Here is a 19,922-nt window from a genome sequence, read left to right as displayed (position 1 = left end):
CTACATATTTGACTGTTTCCCTCCTTGCAGTGTGTACCCGCAGCAGTCCCAGTCGCAGTACTCCACACAACCCACTGCAGGAATGTATAATAACCCCAACACCATGAACCTGGGAGTGATGGCAGGCAGCAGCGGGGGAAACATGAACCAGATGTCAGGACAGATGAGCTCCATGAACACAGAGCAGGTGAGGGAAAGCTTTTTATTGTAGCGGCCAAACTTATATAGAAATGAAGCAGATAATTAAGTTACAATAACACTAGCTAGCGCAACTTACGCAAGGCAATGATCCAAGTCCAGACAAGAATGTCAATGTCAAACATGATCCAATATCATTCACAATGAACAGGTTATATGTTTTGTTCCTTAAGCCTTTCCCATGGCTTTCCTTTCTTGTGGCTGGAAACACCCTGGTAACAAACCATGTGCCTCCTAGTGCTCTGTTCACACCACCTCCTGTCTCCAATATATATACAATGATATATAGCTCCTGCTCCTATTAAGCAATTGTTCTTGTTTTCGGTTTGACAAAAGAAGATCATGTCCGAATGATTCCTTTCTCAGTAAACAGGAGCTATAATATCCTGTTAGCAAGCGTGTTCATGTCTGTTGTCATCGTCCTGCTACAGGTGGAGGACGGCAGTCTGATCCTGGAGCAGCTGGCCGGGATGGAGATGTTGACACAAGAGAGTGAAGCCAGTTCTGTGAGTTAAAGATTTGCACACGACACTTATTGTCTCATTTAGTTTGAAGTCTGTAAATAAATATGCTGTGAGTTCAGGTTGAGGACAAATGTCCAATCCACATAATGTTCACGTAACATTTAGCAAAAATGCCTTTTCATTAGATGTATACTCTCGTTACGAAGTTAGCTTTACATGTAGACTTAAGGACAATCACACAACAGTTGAGTCAATATAAAAGGACAGAATGAGAATTATTACTCACCCAAAAAACATCGTAATGCAGTAAAAAATCACACTTCGATCAGAAAATAATGAGATGATTCGACTGTTGCTCCCTACAAAGTCTTCAACCACTGAATGCACATATTTACTTCACAATCGTTTTCATTGATAATTAATGAGATTTTCTGTCTTTTTATAGAATTTCTGCTGACCCCGGCTGTGTTTAAGACAAGGTAACACAGGAGCAAACGCAAAAACGTAACTCTGCTCATGAAGAATGAACGAGAAGTTGAGGAAACATGACGTAAACAAGATGCTCCCTCTGTCACACCAGCCAAATCTGAGGCAAAACAGGAACATGACAAAACTGTATCTGAGAGCGTACACACGTGAGAGAAACTGGAACAACAGTTTGAGAAGAGAGTGGTTGACGAGCATAAGTGAAACCTCTGGATTTGATCTGTCTATGGTTCTATTTGAGAGCCTGACTGAAAAGACATTGAATAACAAGGTTTATGAAGAAATATTTTACAGGTATTTATAGTTTTGAAGAAGTTTTAGAGATTATTTGTATTTCATTAAAAAACAAATCAAGGATATCTTTCTTTAAGAAAATCTCAGAATGGTACATTATAATGTCGATTTTAAATTTTAATATATTTCAACTGCTGTAGTTACTGGGGAGCTGTATCCCTATTTAATGACTTTTTGAATGAAGGTGAATGTTTATAGATAGTGTACATACTTAGACTTTAAATACCCCTTTTCCTGTATGTGGCATTGCTTAACAGCAGTTTGGAGTTTTAGTCCAATGAACATCTGTCGGGAGCAGAAATATTGATTTGGTTGAATGAGACCTCAGTGGGTAGAGCTCGAGAAACACAAATGGGAAAATAGAAGGTCAATAATCTGGCATAAGCTAATCAGTGACCTTGCCTGGGTATTATGCTAGTCTATCATAGCTAGAAATAAGCTATCTAATGCTATTTTAATTGACCTAATTTGAATATGAAAGTTCAACTAAACTCACTAGCTACCCTCAAGCTAGTTTGAGTTTAGCTTACGAGACAGCCCACTAGACCTTGTTTCAGGTAAGCTAAATAGATAGCCTTCTTAACATGGCTTCAGATAAGCTAACTAGATAGCATTCTTAACATGGCTTCAGATAAGCTAACTAGATAGCATTCTTAACATGGCTTCAGATAAGCTAACTAGATAGCATTCTTAACATGGCTTCAGATAAACTAACTAGATAGCTTATCTGAAGCCATGTTAAGAATGCTATCTAGTTAGCTTATCTGAAGCCATGTTAAGAAGGCTAACTAGATAGCATTCTTAACATGGCTTCAGATAAGCTAACTAGATAGCATTCTTAACATGGCTTCAAATAAGCTAACTAGATAGCCTTTTTGACATGGCTTCAGATAAGCTAACTAGATAGCTTATCTGAAGCCATGTCAAAAAGGCTATCTAGTTAGCCTTTTTGACATGGCTTCAGATAAGCTAACTAGATAGCCTTTTTGACATGGCTTCAGATAAGCTAACTAGATAGCATTCTTAACATGGCTTCAGATAAGCTAACTAGATAGCCTTTTTGACATGGCTTCAGATAAGCTAACTAGCTAGCCTTTTTGACATGGTTTCAGATAAGCTAACTAGATTGCCTACTTAACCTAGCCAACATTCCTTTGCCAATTGGTACATACATTCAAATGTCCCTACAGTAAATGAAAATTACTAATCAACTCCATCATCAGGTCAAAACAGTAATTTGTCCAAAAACCTGCATACATGGCATTTCCATGACTGTTTATCAGCAATAGCTAGCATGCTGACACACTTAACTCAATGGTGAGAGTCTTAGCATGCTAGCAATTGCCTGATATTTACATTTATAGAATAACACGAGACTTGGTAAACAAACATTAGATATCTGTAGACACGTTATATTGACTTTCAGACATACATTGTGTGTGTGCTCTCTACCTACTGAGGATTAACCAAATACATAATTTCTTCCTCTAAAGCAGCTTTGCCTATAAAATAAATATGTGTAGCCTACTAATAAAACTCCACGCTACTGTGATTGTTTTCAAAACGACCTGCAGGAGTTCACAGGCATTTATATGAAGCTCTCTGTCTGCTGAAGGATAATTCAGACGTTTGTAGTTTGTTGTTTTGGGACTTTTTGTGGGTGAAGCTGTGATCTTTACATGACAAGACAGTTTCAATTTAAATCAATCAAATAAAATCAATTCAGAGGGATATTAAAGACAAAATTAGTAAGATTGTTTTAAAAAAAAAAACACATAGCCTATAAATGTGTGAGGATGAAATACAGCTGTCGACAAAATCCTACTTCAAGGACGATCTGACCTCAGCCATAAACAGATGATTGGTCCTGAATCCAAATGTTATATTTAATGAAGGTGACCCATAATCTTTAACGCCCAAAGTGTATTACTCGGGACTATTTGGAAAGGTGCTCTCTATATGTATAAGGTGCTGTCTTGTATAAGCTTTTAAATTAACAAAACGTGGACGTCTACTTCACATGGTCCAACAATCTGTTAAGCACATACTGTAACCATAGTATGACTTTTTTTTCTGGAAAGAAGAAGGTGAAAATGAAACCGTGAAATAGATTTTAAACCTTTTTTTTATTTTACAATGATTTTTCCTTCATGTCCATCTTGCATATTGTACTCCAGTGTGCTAGCATATTGTCAAAATTCCAAATATGTTATCAAAAACCTCGAAGAGTAAATGTAAGCCATGGAAATGTCCTGAATGTGAAACTCTCTGCAAAGGCAATCAAGAGCGAAACCCATGTACAGTACTAATCATATTTTACTGACTGATACAGTATACATACATATATATATATATTGAAGATTTTTAGATGAATATTTTATCAATTGCAAAATACTGTATTTCCTGTAAGTACCTTAAGATGAAGCATCATGCCTTAGATCTGTGAACTGTAACTTTAAGCTTGACAGGTGAGTTCATTCTGTCACAAACTGCTGAGTGAGCGTTTCACCACTTCATACTTTAAGTGTAATAATTAGACAGCCAGGGTTTTTATATTTCCCCCCAAAAAATCATCACAAAACAACCTGTGTATCAACTCATGGAAATACAATAATACTGTGTCGGCAGTTGCTTTTTTTTTCTTGTAGTTAAACTGTATATGTGCACAATGCATCAGGTAGATTCTCCTTCACTAACACTGTTTCTTTTCTATTTCTTTTAAAGGGCATTTATATAATATTTGACTTTTGCTGATTTATGTTGGTCCCCAGTATACTGTAGTAGTATATACAGTATATACTTGTGTTAGAATTTGAGCTACGGTGGCCTGTAATTGACAAAGTTATTTAACCGTAATGCAAGACGACTCCTGAGACAATTAGGGTAACGTTTCTGACATAAAATGCTTCGAAATATCTATATTTTACACAGAAATCTATGTAAAATCGATGCGGACAGCTGAGGAGATTTCATATAGAAACCCGTTTTTGAACGTTTCAGTTTCTCCAAGTCTTTTTTTGCAAACTTCTAAAGAGAAACGTTAAAACTGCTACATTTTGGAGACGTTATAAGAAGTTTTGACCCAAATAAAGCCGGCAAAAACTTTAATTATAGCTTAAACTAATGAAATGCACCTGAAAAAAAATCTATTCTATTAAATTAAAGGTTTGTAAAAACAAACAGCTAATTCTTATTTGGGCGTTTAAGTTACATTTCAGTGAGATATTTTTCAACATTTTGTAGTTTTTTAGCTAAAAGCCTCTACACTAGATGTCTTTAATGTAACAGTAGAGTCTTTAAAATACTCTTATGGCATTAGTTGTTAAATGGTGCTGTCAAAAAGCAATTCTGACAGGAACGTTTTTATTTAATTTAATACAACTAGTCCAGTTAGGTAGATGTCAAATGAAGGACATCTCAGAAACTGTTGAAATAATCATGAAGACATTATTTAGTTTGTGATATAATTCAAACACACCCCTTTTAGAGTATCTTTGAATCACACCTGTGAGTTATGCCACTGTATACAAGTTGTCTTTGTGATCAGCTGAAAGTGTTTTAGGGTAACGTTTTAAATCAGTGTGATGAAGATGTTCAGATTTTCCAACACACACAGATCATTCAGAGTGTGTGTGTGTGTGTGTGAGGGGTTTATTATGCAAAAGTCCAGACGTTCACACCACTTTATGCAAGCTGTCGACTCTAATGTTGCTTTTGCCAATGCTGCTGTTAATTTATGATTCATGCCACTGTAAATAAATTATTTTTATTGAGCGGGACTGCCTCCGTCTTTTTGATTTCATCCACTATAGAGAGTGAATCTACTCTCAAGTTACACCAGTTTGTATGTTTTATATGAGAAATAATGCACTGCAGAAGAAACACTTGCTGCCAATCACGTGAATGATAAGATCATAATCCACCTACAATATGACTTATACATAATTTATACACAGAGATGTAAAGTAACTAGTACAATTTTGAAGTACTTGTACTTTATTTAAGTATTCCAATGTTTTGCTACTGTGTACTTCTACTCCACTACAGTTCAGAGGTAAAAGGTGTACTTCTACTCCACTATGTAATCCCTTTATTTACTTTACAGATCTGGATGAATGATGTGAAATATAATCAAGTGTTAAATCAGACTTTAGTTCCACCTGGAGTAAATCCACCAGCTACCCTGCAGTATACAAAGTCATTCAAACTAGCTGCACCTTTACCAGCTTTGAGAACACTTTCATGATCAATCATTATAAAACATATCATATCTATTATTCTGAAATGGACCAATCTGCACAATGACTACTTTTACTGTCTTTCACTATATTTTGATGAGAATACTTTTCTACTTTCACTTGAGGAACATTTTGAATGCAGGACTTTTACTGTGACAGAGTATTCCTACACTCTGGTACTTCTACTTTTACTCAAGTACAAGATCTGAGTACTTCTACTTTTACTCAAGTACAAGATCTGAGTACTTCTACTTTTACTCAAGTACAAGATCTGAGTACTTTTACTTTTACTCAAGTACAAGATCTGAGTACTTCTACTTTTACTCAAGAACAAGATCTGAGTACTTCTACTTTTACTCAAGTACAAGATCTGAGTACTTCTACTTTTACTCAAGAACAAGATCTGAGTACTTCTACTTTTACTCAAGTACAAGATCTGAGTACTTCTACTTTTACTCTAGTATAAGATCTGAGTACTTCTACTTTTACTCAAGAACAAGACATGAGTACTTCTACTTTTACTCAAGTACAAGATCTGAGTACTTCTACTTTTACTCTAGTATAAGATCTGAGTACTTCTACTTTTACTCAAGAACAAGATCTGAGTACTTCTACTTTTACTCAAGTACAAGATCTGAGTACTTCTACTTTTACTCAAGTACAAGATCTGAGTACTTCTACTTTTACTCAAGAACAAGATCTGAGTACTTCTACTTTTACTCAAGTACAAGATCTGAGTACTTCTACTTTTAATCTAGTACAAGATCTGAGTACTTCTACTTTTAATCTAGTACAAGATCTGAGTACTTCTACTTTTACTCAAGTACAAGATCTGAGTACTTCTACTTTTAATCTAGTACAAGATCTGAGTACTTCTACTTTTACTCAAGTACAAGATCTGAGTACTTCTACTTTTAATCTAGTACAAGATCTGAGTACTTCTACTTTTACTCAAGTACAAGATCTGAGTACTTCTACTTTTAATCTAGTATAAGATCTGAGTACTTCTACTTTTACTCAAGTACAAGATCTGAGTACTTCTACTTTTACTCAAGTATAAGATCTGAGTACTTCTACTTTTACTCAAGTATAAGATCTGAGTACTTCTACTTTTACTCAAGTATAAGATCTGAGTACTCTGCCCTCTCCCTGTCTGTGCGATTCTCTCTTTGAAGCAGCAGGGGGCGACATCCTTCAAGCATTCGGGATATCACCCTGCAGCATTCGTTGCATGAATTCTTCCATCTGTTCCCTCCTGAGTGTTCTTAAGATTGATTGATACATTTATTTTCGAACAAGTAAAATAAATAATTACAAAACAAATGTAAGAGAAATCAAAACCAAAACAATGACGTTTACAACAACAACAACAACAACAACAGCATTAGCAACATAAACAGTGCCACATCTAGTGTTCAAAAAGGAGAGAAGAAGTATAACTTATTTAATCTCACCCCCTTGTCCCTAAATGATTTAGTTATAATCTATAATCTGCAATAATTGTTATTATTATTATGAATCTGCTTTACCTGTTGATTGACATACAGTATATGCATATACACATATACATACACTGATATACATATATGCACACATACTTATACACACCTACATACTCACACATATTCAAACACCTTCTCCATCCCTGAACCTCGAGAAAGTAATTCCTCTGTGTTTCCTCTTGAACTGGTCAATGTCTGGACATCGCTTTAACTCCACATTCACACTGTGCCATAGTCTCAGTCCACAGGCTGAGATACAACAAGTTCTTCTGGCTTTACGGACCCTATGAATTTCAAATTGAAATTGTCTCCTTGAACTATATCCCCCCACTCGTTGAGTGAATACTTGTTGGATGTTGAAAGATATTAATGTCATGTCACATTATTCATTCTTAAGGCAATTTAAGTTCCACACATATAAATATTCTTACTTTTACAGATAGAAATACCAAAATAAAATGTAGGGGACAACAAATATTCCCCTTGATTTGAACTTTGGCTTCAAAGTAGCAGATAAAATACCATATTACGCCACACACACGTGTATTATACTTGCTTGTAGGCCTACATATACAGGTGCATATTGGAGATAATAATAACATCTGATAAGCCACAGTTTTTACAATCAAAATATAGTTCAATCAGGAGAGGCTTAGTTCGTTGTTGATAACATATTTATTGCCGTTTGCACAACAACATGTTTTGGTGATTAGACCCCATCGTACTGAATTAAGGGGGAGGAGAAGCCGAGTAGAAAAGAGAACCCCCCCGGGGTCTGGACACTGGTGGTGGTGAAGTACCAAAGGGAAATACAAATCCAGAGTGATGAGGGTTCTTCTGGGCTAGCCTTGGATCTGATGAAACTGGAGGTGGAGGAGCGTTGCATCAATTCTCCTGAACGATGCTGGCAGGGGAGAGAAAGAGCAGATTCTAACGTTTGCCGGGTGTGCTGTGATTGGCTGTGGGGATGAGACGCAACCGATTGGTTTAGCTGTTGGTATGTTGGCCCTTGTTTATTGAGAGAAAGGGCGAGTGAGTGAAAGAGAATTGTGAATGAGAGCGTGGGAACCAGTCTTCCTGAAAGAACTTACGCTGAGCTTCATTTGAAGTACCACAAGTGAAAGTAGTCATTGTTTGATTGGTCCATTTCAGAATAATAGATATGATATGTTTTATAATGATTGATCATGAAAGTGTTCTCAAAGCTGGTAAAGGTGCAGCTAGTTTGAATGTCTTTGTATACTGCAGGGTAGCTTGTGGATTTACTCCAGGTGGAACTAAAGTCTGATTCAACACTTGATTATATTTCACATCATTCATCCACATCTGTGAAGTAAATAAAGGGATTAAATACATGTAGTGGAGTCAAAGTACACCATGTACCTCTGAATTGTAGTGGAGTAGAAGTACGGGGTAGCATACTTAAGAAAATGTCCTTAGTTACTTACTGTATTTGGAGAGCTGTGGTGCAGTCCTATGTAGGGAACTTACCATATGCACATCTACATACAAGAGCCAAAACAACAAGCTTCTAAAACAACTAGCTCTACGTTCCCTCTTCTTTGTGGAGAGGAACTTGAAACGGTTCCAGCACCGGATGTTCTCTGTGTGGTTCCTCCGACATAATCCCACAGCAGCAGGACTTACTCTCAAATAACCTTTTGTCAGTAATATACAACTATAAAATATAACACAATCTGACAAGTATGAGATGCCATACTGTGTTTGGAAAGAAGCCGTCACATTGAATTAAAGCCAAGATTGCTGAAGGTCAATAACTTCTTGAAGGTCAGGAAGTATGTTTACTTATCAAGGGTAAAACAAATAATTTGTAACTATGATTACAAACAGATATCACAACACTGGAGTATTGTTTAGATAGTACATTTTACAAAGTGACTGATTAGTGCTCAAATAAACAGTTTAATACAAATATTGGGTTTTTATTTTTACATTCAAAGCCTTTGTTGCTACCATTAGATAATTATCCTACTAATGTATGTCCTTTGTGTTGCAACATGTCAACTTTAATGCTGTTAAATGACTTTTTTGTGTGTTTTACTAACAGAGAAGCTGTTACTGGAGGCGTATCATTTCCTGGAAATATGCAGTCTGGGCTTCAAGTGGTTGGAGTTAGTTTCCGCAGTACGTGATCTGGACTCCCATTGGTTAATTCACCTGTCAGTCACACATTCTCATCTCTCATCGGCTCTCTTGGTTTGAATCAGAATTCCGGTTCGTGAGGAACAAAGAGGGCTAAAAATAGTGAAGACGTCTCACATGGCCTAGTTCTAAAACATTATATTCAGTATGTAATTATTCTGTTTAGGTCATTCAAATTGTAATAAAAAAAATGCCAAGCTAGCTATTTTATTGTATTTATTCATTTGTATTATTATAATTATTAAAGCATGTAGTGAATCATCTTTTCTATTATACAATCTTTGTCAGGGGGTGTGTATGTGCAGTTAGAGGGCGGTAACCACTGCAGTCCTTCAGCATCTCGCCCCATGATCTCGCCACACACACACCCACACCAACACACATCGTTTGTGTTTCTACTTTCTGCAGCAGGACAGGTGAGGGTGTTGAATTGTTCCCTTTTGTATTTATTCCTGGAGGAAATCTACCCGGGGACAGGATGTCTGGAGCGCCTCCGAAGCGGCAGGACACCCGGAAATTCTTCGAGAATTTATCCGGAGCTGGGAAATGCATCGCGGTGCTGACCAGCGGAGGAGATGCCCAGGGTAGGTTCCATTATCGGACAGATGTACTCAATTCATCACTAATACACCGCACCACACTACGTCATGTGGCTGTCAGAGGAATATGTGTTTCATTTCCTATGTTCACACGGTTTATTGGCTAAGCTTTTCCTTTAATAGTCGTCTATATTCAATGACAGATATGTCAAACGACGTGTCCGATAATGGGTGGATAGCCTCCAGCTGGTCCGATAAAGGAAGCGTTACATCAACTCTCCTATGAGGTCAATGAAGGTGTGGTTTAAAAGAGTCTTAGTACATCAAAAAGAAAAAAAATGCTTTATTTTACAAGGAAGCATTTATAATATTTGAATGTGCTGCCACTCAGGATTTTAACTTAGTATTTATTAAGAGACAATTGAATCCAAACGGTGGTTATGCAACAGCTGATCTCCCTTTCACACTCCTGTGTCACTTGTTTATTACCATGATGCTCTAATATTAATCACAATAATAACGGTTCATTGTTATATTATCTTATATTTTGATAATCCAGGACTGCTAACATTAGTCTAGGTTGTTTATAGGTGTTTTTGAATTATTTGATAAGCAGAACTGAGCAACAAGTGATCGTGGGAATGAAATAATGTAAAGACATCTCCCTTCGTTTACACACGGTCTCCACCCTCATCATGCATCCTGCACCATTTCTTCTTCATGTGTGTGTCCTTGTGCACAGGACATATCATTAAATCAATAGCCCAAATCAATCATTTAACTCCAGTTCCCATGAGTTCAGTAAACAATGGCATTATCAGTGCATTTTATTTATAATTATGATGAACTGCCTGGGAGTTATGAATCCTGCTGCGTTAAGAATCTCTATAATATAACATCCTAAAATAAAAAGTAAAGTTTTTCAAAGTTAGTTTAAGTAGTAATAGTGGACATCCCCTTCAGATTACGAGCTCATACATCATAGTAAATGTGTAGAAACACTCGTCTTGCATCACTGAGGATGAGCCGTGAGAGGACCAGTGTCAGGTTAGACAGAAAAAACACGTACTGCCTTAATGTCCTTTCAAAATAAAACCCGACATACAAATTGTGCTGCAGTGCTTTTAATTTGAAGGCGGTTGATGTCCACTTCCGGTCTGGTTCACGGTTATGCATTGTGTCGCCTACGTGAGAAACAGCTAGTACACAGTGTTCTGCAATGTAGTGGAGAAAGGATAAACATCTAATAAATGCAAATAAAATAAAATATAAATCGTATAAATAACGCTTAATATCCGTATTACTGTTTCTGAAACATCACCAAAACATGTATTTATACTTAAAACCAGCCATATGTCCTTATAAGGATAATCTATGTTGATGTACAGTGCTGTATGTTACCCACAGCTATTGTTAGCTTTCAGGCAGTTATATAACAGTGTGTGTCCTCAGTGCAGTCATACGTTTGTGTCTGTCACTGCAGAATATCATCAGCAGATTACAGATTACAGATTACAGTATATTCCTCATGCAGCTGCTTTTATTTGGGTCTGTCTGCACCTGAGGACGGAAAGAGGCAGGCATGCGTTATGATGTCCTCATGTTCTTCCATTCATAACTACTGAGTGCTCGCTGTCCTCTTGGGGTCAGACGATGTCTGGACACAGCTGTTTTAGTTCCTAATTATTGCAAACATTTCCCAATTTGGGATCAATAAAGTACCGCTTATCTTATTATCTTATTTTATCCTTCGACTGAATGTGGTGAAACAAGCAAACAAGGAATATACATACATAGTACTTCCTCGAGATGTTAAAGGTCCCATGTCATGCTTCTCTGGTTATTACCCATCCCCTTGTGTGTTATGAAGGTTTTTCTGCATGTAAACAGTGTGCAGAGTCACAAACCCTCAAAGTACACCCTGTAGGGAGAAGACCTGTCTATGCTGCCCCAGAACGCCTCGTTGGACATTTCTCTTTTTCTTCCTGGTACTAAGTGACGTAACGACGACCCAAATGGACCCATTGGTCCAATCCGTGGAGCCACACACACACACACACACACACACACACACACACACACACACACACACACACACACACACACACACACACACACACACACACACACACACACACACACACACACACACACACACACACACACACCATTCAGTGTTATTACCTCATTATTTAGCTGTTGTCCTTTTTGTTAAACTCATTGAAGTCATTGTCCAATTAAAACCCATTTCACACGTTAGCTCAGAACCCCTTTGACCAATCAGAGCTCTCCGTGGTCTCTTAGCAACGCTCACTTTCTGTACTTATCCTGAACGTGACCTCATTTCATTAATCATGAGTTAGCACAGAGCAGGTTATAAGAAACATACCGACACAAAGAAAGGTATACAGATTATGTATAAGAAGATATGACACCATCTTATTTAAAAGAAACACCAAAATATGTCTTACTTTTTTTACTTTTTGACAGAAAATTTTAGACGTTTTTACAAATAAATCTCATAAATCCCCTTGGTAGCATTTTCAACTTTTAAATAAAAATCCGGCCTTCTTTGGATCAATGAAAGTCAAGTTTGGACCTAAAACAATGAATAGTTTGACAGAAAACTCATTCATTGTATTGATAAGTAATTTTCTCTCACAAAAATACAAAAGCTTGGAGGATTTACTGCATGTTTTTAATATTATGTGACCGTAACATGAATATATTTTTGTTTATGGCTAGAAATAATGAGCATATTATTCAATTAAACGTCACAAATAATTGTAAATAGCAGCTTTAGTTCAGTTCAGGCCGATAGACATCAGCTTTATCTGCATTTAGACATTTATTTTCACACATCAAAAATAACTGTTTTGTCGGATAATCCTTAGTTTCTTTATTGCAGAGCTCCTTTCACTAACCCTGTGCTCTTCTCAGTGAAATCAAGTGGCTATGCAGTGTTACAGAGCCTAAGTTATCACATTGTCATCCAGGAAGTAGTCCCATCCCGTGCTCGTTCTGCAGACTGTGAATAGGCAATGTTTACAGCCTGTGGTGGGAGGAGGACATTTGGCAGAATCAGTTCTGGTGGCAGATTGAGACGCTGTGGGTTGGCTTCACTCACGCTGCCAGAAAGAATGAAGCAAAATGAACCATAATCTATAAAAATCTGCGTTTCATATCGGAGAAGACTGTCTAATAATCAGAATGGGATCTGGGTTGCAGTCGAATAGTCAAAAAATCAGCTCCTATCGTCTATCCCTATCTCCTATCCCTTGACCTCAGTGTGAAACGTCACGGGGTTAAGGGATAGTGGATAGGAGAATTCAAAAGGACTTAGGAGAAGAGACTGCGGTACTTTAGAGCAGGGGTTCCCAACCTTTGTCCCGAGAGCTCTCCCAAATTACTCCTGTTGGAAGTTGCACAAGGGGGGGGGGGGGGAACAGACAGGCAACAGCGGTAATTAAAGTCTCAAAATGCTACAACTGCTTTCATAATCTAGATGAATGTGAAGTATTTTGTTGAAGGAGGATGAAACGGCGCAAGTGGAAACAATTCACAAAGGGATTAAACTGTTTAAAACACATGCTCAAAGTAAGCTGGATTTTGCCGATGTGTTTATATGGATTCAAAAGTCGTAAATAATCTACAAAATGGAGGAGACCGATCTGATCGGAGCAACTTTGACAAATAATCCAACTGAAACCGGCATGGACAATGACTATGTTTTAAAAATGCGCTTATCCAGAAAAGCCCGGTTTGGACACTTTACGGGCAGAAGAAACATTTCTAGAAAAAATTATGCATTTCTGTCTGTTTATGCCTTTAATAGCTACTAACTTGAATTTTTATTAAAATTAATGAATACATTATTTGTTATACTTTATTGTAATGTAGAGACAAGGCCTTTAGCGAAAATTTATTAATATTAATATTTATTTATTTTGGGGCGTGGGGAATGAAGTGTGTGAAAAGTGTTTTATGAGCATGGGATTTTGACCCCTCATATAAACATATTCATAATGCTGCGCTATACTTTGCGGCCACACTCCGTTGCCAAGCAACGCTTATTGTTTAGTTCCTTTGATAAGCAGGTAGTCATATAATTAACTAGAACTAGCTAGATCTGATAGATTTGGACATAAACGAGAGTGAAGTATAACCAGACGCGAAAGAGAGAGATCAGAGATCAGATCAGCTGCTGCTGACGGAGAACACGCAGCTCTGCATTATCACAGCTCCCCCGCTGTGACGGACCGTTGAGCGGAGCAAAATACAGAGTTAGACATAACACTCTGAGCTAGTTTATCTACTCTGGAACTAGCTAAACTAGTTATAAATATATGTATTCTTTACTGTCGGGTGACTTAATACAGGTTGAGCGAGCTGCACGAGACTGACGGGCTGTCAGGAGAGGGAGAGGAAAAGAGAGCACCTTGTTTATTTTTCCCATTTTATTATCCAGAATTACTGTAAACTTTTGAATAAAGTAGTTAATCTACTATCAGTGGTTTGTTTAAAGTTTTTTTTTTTTTCATTAAAATAAAATAAAAAATCCCACGTACCCCCTGCAGTACTCCAACGTACCCCTAGGGGTCCGCGTACCCCCATTTGAGAACCACTAATCTAGAGAATTTGAACGGCTCTTATCATGGCCGCCACTAAGGGACTTCCGGGTCATTGCACTCCGTTAGGAAGGTTCCTAAGCTAAACGGACTATTTGACTGCAACCCTGGTGTCTTAAGACCCTTCAGGATGGGAAAGTCTTTGTATGTTTTTTGAAAAACAAGCAATTTGGTAACTCTAGCTTCACCGCTAATAGGGTTGCAAAATTCCGGGAATTTTCAAAGATGGAAACTTTCCACGGGAATTAACGGGAATACACTGGGCATTTTCTAAATTGAAGGTTGGCTCTTCATAGGGAACTTAAACATAGTTGGGGAAAGTATATTTTTGCATAATCTTGACTAAAACAAACATATGCCATTCAAGTACTCTTGAATATCCATGCCATAGCACACTGCGTTCTGCATGGCTATTGAGACCACACAAAGGTTCGCAACAGGCTCACAAATGTGAGAGTGGAAAAACAGGTTGTCATTCGGGCAAACCTAAGGCTGTTTGAGCCTGACACAGAGCCATCCTCAACAAGGCTGGACAGTGACACTGAAGAGGAAGACTCAGAGTGTGATGTTGATGAGGCCCAGGAAGAGCCCATTGACTGAACAGGGTATATGCAGGAATCCTGAAGTCAAATGTAATACCTTTTAAGACCTTTTTTAAGACCCTTTCCATACATTTTAAGACCTCATCGCAACTTTGAGTTCTAACCGGTTACATTGGCGACACACTTTACCTCACATTGACTATATTGATTGTAAGATAGCAAAACTAAACAGAGTGCAGACAGACTACTGAAGCCTCCTTTCCACATGAACTTCAACCTCTCTGTGAAGGTTTAATGCAGTATGCTGCTTTGTTGCTTCTGTACTCTGTGTTCTTTCATTCCAGTAAAACTCCTCAGAAACCATTAGAAACCAGTATTTGACCAATAAACAAAACAATTGACAAAACTTTGAACTATGAAATATGTTAAACTTTGGTGAGCTTCAGCGGGGTAATGCCATATAGGAGCTCCCTCACAAATACCCAGGGGTTAAATTGGGCTGGGGCTGTCCGGGGCTAAGCCCTGGCACATAGGACGATGCTCTGACGTCATCACCCTCACACATTTGTCATATGTTTACAAAAAAGGATATATATGTTAAGACTTTTCTCGTTCTTAATATAGACTATATTAGGGTCGATATGTGTTGACTTTACTTTAAAATAGCAGATCTCTGTGACCGGATATAGTTTGGCTTAGACCCCGGCCCCACAAGGACGCATACGGTAAAACGCATACGCAAGCGCAAAAAAGGCTTCCGTTCACACGCATTCGATTCATTAACGTGTCCGTTCAAACTAGACCGCTGGAAATACTGGAAATGATGTAGTACATATGTCAGGCCTGTAAGTGGCGCTGCTGCCGCCCGAAATACACCAAAAGCAGCGAAGAAGACCCCGGAGCATGGTTGCCATGGTTGCCCTTCTGTTTATTCTCCGCGGTGGACGGCGTGTTCTCCTGCTGTATCTCTCAGGTAGTGCACCAGCAGATGAAAAACACCCACCTCTCCGCCTCTTCCAAGGAACGAGGGGACCGTGCGGCAGTTTCCGTAAAAAAATGTTCCGCCGGTCAACAAGTCCGTTAAAGTTGAAATCTTCCGTACAAAATTAGAAAAGTGCCGGTCAGAGGTCTTCTGTTTTATTTATTGAGCTTTAAAACAAATTGATAACGACTCTGTTCTCTGTATAATAATATAATAATATTTAATAAACGAGGCTGAGGATTGCTTGAAGGAAGACTTGGATGTTTAATGGGACTTTTTGGAGGGAGGGGGGCTCTTTTCATTTAACATTTTGAATGGGACTTTGTGGGGATCTTTGGATGGGGGGTTCATTTTTGTTCATTTTTTAACGAGTGGGGTTGGGGTGGATGAGTAGCATTTAACTCAACATTCCTGTTTTCGTTCTTCAATGAAACAAATAATTGTTCAATAAAATAATTAAAACTTGTTCTCTTCTACTTAAAAAAAAAAGGTTTTAAAAAAGTGTTTTGTTGAGATGTCACGTTTTTTTGTTTAATTTTGCATCGAATATTTCCAAAATTCCCCAGCTTAACTTCCCATGGAAACTTTCCGGAAATGTACTGGAAACTTTCCTCCCCTTTGCAACCCTAACCGCTAACACTCAGAGCTAACCTGTACTGGAGAGCACATGTTTTTATAAAGCAAGAAATAAAAAAAGGAACTCACCTTGTGATAAACCCGCAACAGAAAAAGCATTTGAGCTCAATACTGTTTCAGGAATAATCCTTGATATGGTTTAGAACAGGATGGCGTTTTATCACAGCAGAATTTAACTTTATCTCCGGTGTAGGTACCATATCTGCACGGCCTACCAGATCAGCACGGGGTCCGTTACGCTTACTAATGACGTTACGCATTGGCTGTACGGCAACCCAAGAGGACATTTTACATGGCCAAATTCCGCAAAGAATATTAAAAAATAACAATCGACAGTGAATGTATGTTAGTGGAACTGTGTCAGGAAAGTGAAGTGTTAATTAAGTAATGTTATTGAAGAACTGAAATGCATAAAACTGAAAGTTAATATCATATCCCTCCGAAATATGGTCGTAGACTTTACTGATGATTTAGAATTGATTGAAACTCCAGACTCAACGTAAGAGCTTGTGCATCTTCGGGGGGTGCTAACATTTAAACATAAATGTTATTCTTTACTTTCTCCATCTTTATGATATCATATACAGTCATGTTGTTTACATAGCGACAACAGCTTCCTGTCAACAGCTGCTGTTTCACTTGCTTAATACAGTTATCATCCCTGCTACTGTGGTCACATCGGGGACCCGTAACATTTACAACAGTTGAGATGTGAAGGGGGTTATGTTTTTTTGTCTGTGTTCTGGGTTCCTGCAGTTTTTTGAACGTCTGTGGGAGTTTACGCTGTTGACAGGAAGTTGTTGTTGCTATGGAAACACCAGATACCATTTCGGAGGGATATGATACATATTAACTTTCAATTATGCATTTCAGTTCTTCAATAACATTACTTAATTAACACTTCACTTTCCTGACACAGTTCCACTAACATACATTCACTGTCGATTGCTATTTTTTAATATTATTTGGGGAATTTGGCCGTGTAAAATGTCCTCTTGGGTTACAGCCAATGCGTGACTTCATTAGTAAGCGTAACGGACCCCGTGCTGATCTGGTAGGCCGTGCAGGTTGTCACTACCCAATCTGCAGCTCTGCCCGATCTGCAGTGCGCATGTGCGAGATGGTCCGCCATATTGGACAACTCCGGACGGCAACCCAAGTAGGACACTTGACACAGTGGCTTTTGGCAAAACACAAAAAGAAAACTCGAGAGAGATGAGTTATTGTTATTACAACGTGACTTCACTATTATTTAACAACTCTTTTTATGGGGTTATTTTATTTGGGGTTAAGTACATTGTCAGAATAAGTGAGAAATGAATTGAACTTCTGTTAGACAGCTATCATACTGAATAAATATTTACTGTGAATGTATGCAAACATATATGGCATATAGTATAGCTGTCTAACAGAAGTTAAATCCATTTCTCACTTATTCTGACACATTCGTCTGCATGAGGATCAACGCTGAACCCAAACGACGACAAGACATCAACAACGTCTACTTTCTATGTAATCAAGCGGGGTTTCAGCCTCTGTGTGCTGACGGGAACTAAAACCAATCGATGTGTTGATCTCCGTCTCTCTGAGATTAACAGCCTGTCCTGTTTTTAATTTCATTAAGTGCTCCGACAGACACTTTGAAATGTAGCCCAATATCCTGAAGGACACTTAGCCCTCTGTGTGTATTTTAAACCTCTTTACCTCTCCTGATGTCTGCCGACTCACCCTCTCTTAGGCTCTTGTATTTCATATTTATCTCAGAAACGACATGGAGTGACATTATTTAAGGGGGATTTATCCAAAGTTAAGTGGAAGAAGGAAGCTTTGGTTTTGCTAAGAGGAAAACTCAATAACGTATTAACAACCTTCTTCCAATTCGGTATATATTAAACACTTTTGAATTGCCTTATTCATATATATACATAAACATAATCATTTTGATGGTTATTTAATTGTTACAGATTCATTTTAATGCAGGAACGGCAGACATTTTATTTTTCAGCTTCTAACATTTGGAGATTTTCTGCTTTTTCCCTGTTTTACATCAAGTTAAAGTGAATTTCTTTGGGTTTTAGCCGGAGCAAACATGTCATTTAATGTACAAACTTGGACTTTAATTAACTGAGATGAACAGATTAGTTGTAAATTATAAATAATTGTTGTTGTTGGTGTTGTTGTCTACAAAGGTCTTTAAAGCTAGTGAGTGAGCACCCAGAAGTCCGTTAAACACAAACCTTTTTTCCGAATAGATCGAATTCAACTTTATTGTCATTGCACAAAACACAGTTTGCATCCAACTAGAAAGTGCAAAGAGTAATACAGCGCGTTAAATACTTTACATAACAGAACAAATACAAGGCATGGACATATATAGATGAATACAGATGTAATAAGTACAATGTCCCTACAGTAAGTGAGACGCTGTGGGTTTGAGCCCCATGACATTCAAAGGAAAGTGTTACATCAAGACAACACTAAAATACCTGCAGGTCACACACACATCATGTTGGCCAAAGCCCCATATAAAGCAATACAGAAAAACCCCTCCATACAAGTGCTTTTCACCAGGAGAAGTCACAAATAGACCCATTGGTTTCTCCTCTCTGTCTATTTCTGTAGGATCATACATTCTTCCTGATCAATAGAGCACCTGTTGCCTCAAAGATTTACAACAAATCCATTACAGTGACATTAGAACAAATCAAATCAAGTTTTATTTATAAAGCACATTTAAAAGCGATGTTTGGTCGAGCCAAAGTGCGGTACATGTAATAAAAACACATTACTACAATCACAATAAAAGACTATAATTTACAAGAGAAATATATTGAAAAAAAACAGAAACACAGGGAATAGTCAGGTGTCGTGCTCAGCTCTGACTAGAAGGCCAGAGAGAAAAAGTGTGTTTTTAGTGAGGATTTAAAAACCCCTAGGGTCTGGGCCGACCTCACATGGAGGGGCAGAGTGTTCCAGAGGGCCAGCTGCTGCGAAGGCTCGGTGACCTCAGATTTTGAGCCTGGTCTCGGGCACTATCAGCAGCAGCTGGTTAGCAGACCTTAAAGCTCTGGCTGGGGTGTAGCGATGGAGGAGTTCAGCTATATAGGCCGGAGCCAGCCCATTTAGGGCTTTGAAAACAAATAAAAGGAGTTTAAAATCAATTCTGAACCGAATTGGAAGCCAGTGTGAGGCCAGAATTGGGGTGATATGGTCACTCTTTTTGTGGCCAGTCAGAAGACATGCAGCTTTG

The 19,922-nt window shown here is 38.1% G+C and overlaps 2 protein-coding genes across 4 annotated transcripts in view; both read left to right on the top strand.

Annotated features, from left to right (window-relative positions):
- Positions 1–2,167, top strand: part of LOC307019302 (nuclear receptor coactivator 2-like) — a 54,668-nt gene extending 52,501 nt beyond the window's left edge. The window contains 3 exon segments of the mRNA XM_079650092.1: positions 31–187; positions 630–704; positions 1,108–2,167. Coding sequence (XP_079506218.1) covers positions 31–187; positions 630–704; positions 1,108–1,119 — 244 coding nt within the window. The 3' untranslated portion in view covers positions 1,120–2,167.
- Positions 2,168–9,666: 7,499 nt separating this feature from the next.
- The window catches only part of LOC307020229 (ATP-dependent 6-phosphofructokinase, platelet type-like), a 55,346-nt gene continuing 45,090 nt past the window's right edge, over positions 9,667–19,922 (top strand). For 2 of the 3 annotated variants that reach the window (XM_079651460.1, XM_079651462.1), the window contains exon 1: positions 9,667–9,929. In XM_079651460.1, the coding sequence (XP_079507586.1) occupies positions 9,824–9,929 (106 nt within the window). In that variant the 5' untranslated portion in view covers positions 9,667–9,823. The remainder of the gene's footprint in view (positions 9,930–19,922) is intronic. The other variant, XM_079651461.1, reaches the window with a different exon arrangement.

This window comes from Notothenia rossii, assembly GCF_949606895.1.
Source record: "Notothenia rossii genome assembly, chromosome: 9".
Lineage (NCBI taxonomy): Eukaryota > Metazoa > Chordata > Actinopteri > Perciformes > Nototheniidae > Notothenia > Notothenia rossii.
This window is presented reverse-complemented; position numbering and strand designations above follow the sequence as displayed.